At 43.7% G+C, this 7,500-nt stretch overlaps 1 protein-coding gene across 1 annotated transcript in view; it reads right to left on the bottom strand.

Annotated features, from left to right (window-relative positions):
- Positions 1–7,500, bottom strand: part of kcnj10a (potassium inwardly rectifying channel subfamily J member 10a) — a 14,988-nt gene that overhangs the window by 1,532 nt on the left and 5,956 nt on the right. Inside the window, exons 4-5 of the mRNA XM_072459141.1 lie at positions 7,252–7,429; positions 1–871 (exon numbers count right to left, since the gene is read on the bottom strand). The exon at positions 1–871 is cut by the window's left edge and continues 1,532 nt beyond it. Of these exons, the coding sequence (XP_072315242.1) occupies positions 465–871; positions 7,252–7,429 (585 nt within the window). The 3' untranslated portion in view covers positions 1–464. The remainder of the gene's footprint in view (positions 872–7,251; positions 7,430–7,500) is intronic.

Below are 7,500 nucleotides of genomic sequence, written 5' to 3'. Positions count from 1 at the left end.
AAGGTTCAATTTGACCGATGTTGAAAGCAAGACAATCAAATGCTCAGTAAGATCACAACATGACTGTAACTGGCCAATAACAGGTCTGACAGTCAAGAAACCTCTTGATTTTTAAAACTTTTTCCTTTAAAACTTTGTCTCGGCATGAGGGATTACACCAGCTTCACCATAGTTTTAAAAAAAAGGTACATTTAGCATAATATGTGTTCTATATCTCGCACGACATAAACAGTGTATCTAAGTCCGCCTCGGTTGCATATAGAGTTTGTTCTTTGTGGCTTCCCTATGATATTTACATCATCTCGTTGTTGCAGTGAGATTTGCAGATTGGCCGTTGTCTCGCTCGCGTGAAGTAGATTCCCTGCCCTCTGCTCACACATCACTTTGCAAAACGGGCGTATTTCAGCCGCCGTTTGTACCAAATGATATTCCAGTTTTGTCGCTATCTTTCCTGCGTCTTTACTTTACACGTTACTGATACGAACGCTGAGCGGGCTGCTGTCCCGGACACGCCCTCTCTCCTTGCCCTTCTCCTCCCCACGGTACTTTTCCTCCAAGCGCATTTTCTCCGGATCGGCCCCTCCGCCGCCCTTGCCGCCTCTGGACTGGGACGTGGGACTGGGCGGTGGGGCTTGCTTGAAAAACGGAGGCGGGCTTTTCGCTTTGGCTACTTTGTCGAAGAAGGCGAAATCGGCCACGTATTTGCCGGAGGGGGAGAGGGAGACCACGGGGGGGAACTCGTAGCCCCACAGGATCTCGTCCGGGAGGTAGGAGGTCCGGACTTGGCAGGTGGCGGAGGTGGGCTCGATGGTGGCGCTCAAGATCACCAGCAGCTCAAAGTCGGCGAGTTCCGGGTCTGTCCAGCCGCCGCCTGGAAGAAACGGACAATTATCTGATTTAACTTTCTTTTCACAACATTTCAAACAATAGAAATGATTCTGCGGTAAGAATAGTCGTCCGCAGACACAGGAAGTTGGGGTGCAGTCACGATTTTGAAGCCACGCTCACCGCCAGGGCCAGCTCTACCCTGTAATCGAGGCAAGTAGAAGGCCCCCAAGAGCAAAAATTGAGAAAAATGCATCTGAAATCAGGACCCCTACACCCCCCTGTCCACTGCTGATGTTCTAGTCTTGAGCCTACCTCAATTTATTTCTCTTCACCTTAGTATTTGTATTTGACTGGTGGTGATACAAACACAGTGGCAGTGATGGGGCACATGTTGCTCGGGGCCCCCCTGAAGACCGGCCCTGCGCACCACCACACAAGACCCAAAGCAAAATCAACTTTCACAAGCTTTTAAACTTACATCATCAGTAGTTTACTCAAAGTTGTATCTTGCATGTTTGAGTAACAAGACTGTCCTGCAACTGAGGCTCGAGTGCTCCGAAATGTCCTGTTTTCACCTACCCCCTATCCTCGCCCACCTATCCTTGCACTTAGTTGCGATTGGATTATTTGACAAATTCAGACTCCGAGTGACACATGTACAGTAGCGGTATAAAATGTCACACACCCAAAAAAAAAAAATATGTAAATGACAATTCTCGGTTCAGCAGTTTTGAACAGGAAGTCAAAGGTTTTGTTTCTATTTCAATGAACAAATTGTAAAACGATGACTTATGTTATGGTTCAATACTAAGAACCTAGAAAGAAGCATAAAAACGTTTCCTTTAAAATGAATAAAAGATATATTACAAATAAATGGCACTGGGAAACAGATAAAATGTCTGTAATTATAATAAATGAGTCAACAGTTAACAGTATTACTTGTTAAAGACTAAAGACACGCTATATAACTTTTCAGGAGGAGGATATACTTGATATAACTTGATATACAAAGTTTTTGCTCTGCCTTGTCTGTATCCTGCACAACAGGCCAAGTTACAGGTCAGATCTGTGGAGAGGCCTCGATCTCATGCGAAGAATACGTATTTTTCTCTGTTTCTGAGCATTAAAAACACCTACAATTGAGTATTTCAGAGTAAATAGATAAGTATTTTCCCATAAACTGGTGCGGCATCAAGATAAATCCACAACCAGACAATACTTTGCATCTTCAGTGAACGACATGAGACGCCCGGTTCAGCCTGAGAGCTCGTCCTTGACCTGTGGGACGTGTGGACGGTCGCTCTGCTCGCTCTGTCACATCCAGAGGACACACCGGAGACATGGTCCACTCAAACAAACCCACACCTGCATCAACAGTCCATCATCGAGACGCTCATCTGTCCAAACAGCCTATGGGAGTCTGTCCCGGAGCCGCTACCTCCAGGGCCGGGGCCAAACACTGTGTCGCAGCCGGCGCTTGGATTCATGCTGTAGGCTTAAGGTCTGCATTTATGGTACGGCGTGACGACAGATTGTGCTGTTATTCACTGACTTATTTATTCCATTTATAAATTTTTTAAATATATAAAACATCACAACAATCAAGTAATAAAGTCACAGATCATTTTGTCCAGCGTATGAGTTCTATTTGGTCCAAACTTATTCCTATTTAATCATTTTACTTTCAAAAACAATATTCTGTGCTACTTAGGTGGAAACTCACTTACAATTGTGTTTGTCTACGGCTTTTAAGAATATGTGTGCCAATTTTCTCAACACATCCTTCCTACATTTTCCCAGGTACAAGCTGCACCACTTTTTATTTTTTCATAACATGGTCATTTTTTATATAGTTCTTATTCAATTTCACCGGAGAAACTGATATTTAGTGTGTGATCAAGGCTATGAACGTGTGCATAAAAGAGGAATATAAAATGTCTGGGGGAAAAATAAACAGATAAATACCAAAACAGGATCAACATCTAAATAAGCAATTTGGTATCTATTTTGTGATTTAGGAAATAATGTCATGAATCATGTTTTTATTTCTCATTTTTTAACAAATATCATTCTGGTCTGATAGAGTGACAGATATTTTACGGCGTCGATATTCCCCGCTCTCTTTTCCTCTCCTCTTTCAATGCTAAGTAGACTATATTTGTTTCTGATTGATTTATCACTTTTATTTCGAGGCAGAAAACATCACAAACAATAAACAATGAAACAAAATGTGGTTGTGCAGTCGCCTCAACTTTCCACTGATCATAAAGACGACATTAAAGAAAGAGGAAAGGTTTGTTTTGGGCTGTCAAATCTTTCTGATTGGCCGAGGACGGAGCCAAAGACACATGCCAATCATCCTGGTGCAATATTTTCTGTCCATAAAACAGCTGTAAATAAGAGTATTATTGTTATTAAGAGTATAAGAGGTTTTTAAAGAGTTTTTTCAATAAGTTATCGTTTTTTTTATTATACTTCTAATAATAATACTAATAACTTTTATTTATATAGCGCTTTTCAGTGACCCAAAGACGCTGAACATATATAAAAAAAAAATGGGGGGGTATTTACAGACAGGGGGGGGACAGCACGTACAATACACATTAATATACAGATAAAATGAACAAGACAGAAGAAGTAGAAAGAAAAAGATGGGGATGTAACAGGGGGTAGAAGAGTAGGCAATGGGGTAGAGGAGGCTAGGGGTAGGGGAGGTCATACTTCTGTGCCTAATACTGGAATTTCCCTATTGTGGGACAAATAAATCTCATCTTATCTTATCTTATCTTACCTACAGATGAAGCAGGGTCAGGAGAATAGAATAATAAAAGAAAGGTCTTACTTCATCTTCTCTAAGCCCATGAAACAGCGTGAAACCAATTTGTTCTCATGGCAGAGCAAGACGTCTTTATCCTTCACATACTGTACAGACGCCATCCTTTTCATGACCAAGCGCTAAACCTTAACTGCTCCACCGGTTTAAATCCTTATCCTGCCTCACTGGAGACACTTTGCAGGCCTCGTCTCTCGTCTCTCATCTCTGCTCAGTGGCCGTGGACGTCGTCTCCACGGTGCTCGGTATTTGGTGATTCACAGTGACATCATAAATACTTTACGTGTCGGTGCATTCGAGCGGTTCGATGCAAAGGACCTGCTGAGGAAGTGAAAGGACAGAGCGACGAGGCGAGGAAACGTGTGAAGTCGGGGACGATTTGCAGTCGGACATGTTGGGTCGACATTAAAGATCTAGTGAATACTTTGTCTGTTTTGTGAAGAAAGAGACTGAGTGACCTGAGTCTTTTATCAGCCTTAACTAACTGACCGTTTGAAATCTACATTATTTTCTATTTTTCCTTTTTACTTTGAGGATGTACAAATATTGGTGAATATTTTTCCATTATTTTTTCCATTAATATTTTATAGATTTTTTATGGCAGGACTAATATGCAACAGAAGCAGGACTAATATGCAGCAGAAGCAGGACTAATATGCAACAGAAGCAGGACTAATATGGAACAGAAGCAGGACTAATATGCAACAGAAGCAGGACTAATATGCAGCAGAAGCAGGACTAATATGCAACAGAAGCAGGACTAATATGCAACAGAAACAGGACTAATATGCAGCAGAAGCAGGACTAATATGCAACAGAAGCAGGACTAATATGCAGCAGAAGCAGGACTAATATGCAACAGAAGCAGGACTAATATGGAACAGAAGCAGGACTAATATGCAACAGAAGCAGGACTAATATGCAGCAGAAGCAGGACTAATATGCAACAGAAGCAGGACTAATATGCAACAGAAACAGGACTAATATGCAGCAGAAGCAGGACTAATATGCAACAGAAACAGGACTAATATGCAGCAGAAGCAGGACTAATATGCAACAGAAACAGGACTAATATGGAACAGAAGCAGGACTAATATGCAGCAGAAGCAGGACTAATATGCAACAGAAACAGGACTAATATGCAGCAGAAGCAGGACTAATATGCAACAGAAACAGGACTAATATGGAACAGAAGCAGGACTAATATGCAACAGAAACAGGACTAATATGGAACAGAAGCAGGACTAATATGCAACAGAAGCAGGACTAATATGGAACAGAAGCAGGACTAATATGCAACAGAAGCAGGACTAATATGCAACAGAAGCAGGACTAATATGCAACAGAAGCAGGACTAATATTGAACAGAAGCAGGACTAATATGGAACAGAAGCAGGACTAATATGCAACAGAAGCAGGACTAAACCAGGATTATAACTTCTGATTTAATTATACAACAGAAGTTATATTATCTTTTGACCCTAAGATAGATTTTTGTGTTAATACTTTCTAGTACAAGTTTGTGTATTTAGTGTGTATATAGTAGTAGTAGTAGTAGTAGTAGTAGTAGTAGTAGTAGTAGTGGTGGTAAAAGAGCTGAAGTCCAGACTAGAAACTCACTGCTTATGAAATATGAGAAATATGTGATTTCTCTGAGTTTCATGGTCGCTTCAGTTGTAAATGGATCTGCCAAGTGTCCTGTCCCGGGACTGAGCTGCATTGTCTTATAATGAGGACTCTCTCTCCTCCTCCCCCTCTCTCCCTCTTTGTCCCTCTCCCTCTCTCTCCTCCTCTCTCTCCCCCTCTCTCCCTCTTTGTCCCTCTCCCTCTCTCTCCTCCTCTCTCTCCCCCTCTCTCCCTCTTTGTCCCTCTCTTCTCCCTCTCTTCCGCTCCACCTCTTTCTCTCCTCCTCTCTCCTCCTCTCCCCCTCTCCTCTCTCCCTCTCTCCCCCTCTCCTCTCTCCCTCTCTCTCTCCTCTCTCCCTCTCTCCTCCTCTCTCCCTCCCCTCCTCTCTCCCGCTCTCCTCCTCTCTCCCTCTCTCCTCCTCTCTCCCTCTCTCCTCCTCTCTCCCTCCCCTCCTCTCTCCCTCTCTCCTCCTCTCTCCCTCTCCTCTCTCCTCCTCTCTCCCCTCATCTCTCCCTCTCTCCTCCTCTCCTCTCTCTCTCTCTCTTGCTCCTCCTCTCTCCTCCTCTCTCCTCCTCCCTCTCTCTCCTCCTCTCTCCCTCTCCTCTCTCCTCCTCTCTCCCTCTCCTCTCTCCTCCTCTCTCTCCTCCTCCCTCTCTCTCTCTCTCCCCTCCTCTCTCTCCTCCTCCCTCTCTCGCCCTCTCTCCTCCTCTCTCCCTCTCTCCTCCTCTCCTCTCTCTCTCTTGCTCCTCCTCTCTCCTCCTCTCTCCTCCTCCCTCTCTCTCTCTCTCTCCTCCTCTCTCCTCCTCTCTCCCTCTCCTCTCTCCTCCTCTCCCCTTCTCCCTCTCTCTCTCTCTCCTCCTCTCTCCTCCTCTCTCCCTCTCCTCTCTCCTCCTCTCCCCTCCTCCCTCTCTCTCTCTCTCCCTCTCCTCTCTCCTCCTCTCTCTCCTCCTCCCTCTCTCTCTCTCTCCTCCTCTCTCTCCTCCTCCCTCTCTCTCTCTCTCTCCTCCTCTCTCTCCCCCCCTCCCTCTCTCTGCTCCTCTGTGCATTACATTCCTCCCTCGGCCCCAGGGGCCCCGCTCCTCACAGCTACAGGGAGCCGTCGGGCACATGACTGGAAACGCCAACACCTACAATACACATACTACACACTCAAAAGTCAAAAACTCAAATGCACTTAATGTGTTTCCTCCGGTCCAGGACGATCGACTTTCATTCAAAATATGATTCTTGATTTTGGGCGCTGATGTTACAATGACATAGTTTAGTGTTTGAAGAAATGTCACAATTTTACAATTATTCACAATTATTGACACTAGTTGATTTTTTATTCCGTACTATTTCCTTGCTTCCTTAAGTAATAATCAATGAATCGAATACAGTAATGGTGATGGTCTTGACTAGTTCTGAGTCCATTAAACCTTGTTGTAAGATTATGTGTAATTGCCACAAAACTATAACAAAAAACATCTGTTCAAATACACTGTGTGTCACTAAACTGTGTTCTTTCTATAGAAAATATAGAAAATTGTGCAATCTACATCTACGTTTAAGCATCAAACGCAGCAGAAAAGTTACGTAGTGTACCTTTAAGTTACGTAGTGCACCTTTAAGTCGTCTAACTGTTTTTGACAGATGACCTTTGCTGTCTGCGTCTCATCATACAGTGTCATTATTATTACTGTTGATAAGACAACAACTCCTTTATTATCTGTGTACTTTTGTATGTATAGAAGCTAGAGGCGGCATCATATTCGCAGTTAGTTCATATTGTGAACGTGATTTTGAAATTATGCAACAATTGAGTAAAGTTTATAGTGAAAAATGCCACAAAAACAATGAAAAAAGGTGATATTTTGTATTTAGATTAATTTTACCGTCTGATACTTGAACTTACACTGATGCATTTAAAGACATGTTTGAACGCACTCTTGTTGGATTGTCATAATATTGCCTAAGTGCTGTACCTTTGGCGGCCCAGGCTCTCAGCGGGCTGCTTTGGTCGATCACGTGGTAGAAGGTGAGGGGGATGATGAGGAAGGGGCTGTCGCTGGACGTGTCCACGCTGAAGGGCACGTTCCTTTGGTCCAAACGCACCGTCTCGCCCTCTTTGGTCAGAGAGGTGCGCAGCAGCTTTCCCGTCACCTGCAAACACACACACAGCACCCCTTTTTGTACGAAATATCTGGACATGATCAGGCTGGAAACATGAGAGG

This window comes from Eucyclogobius newberryi, unplaced genomic scaffold, assembly GCF_026437365.1.
Source record: "Eucyclogobius newberryi isolate DKJ021-1_F unplaced genomic scaffold, fEucNew1.0.hap1 SCAF_22, whole genome shotgun sequence".
NCBI lineage: Eukaryota > Metazoa > Chordata > Actinopteri > Gobiiformes > Gobiidae > Eucyclogobius > Eucyclogobius newberryi.
The sequence above is the reverse complement of the archived record's forward strand: the minus strand, read 5'-3'. Positions and strand labels throughout refer to the sequence as shown.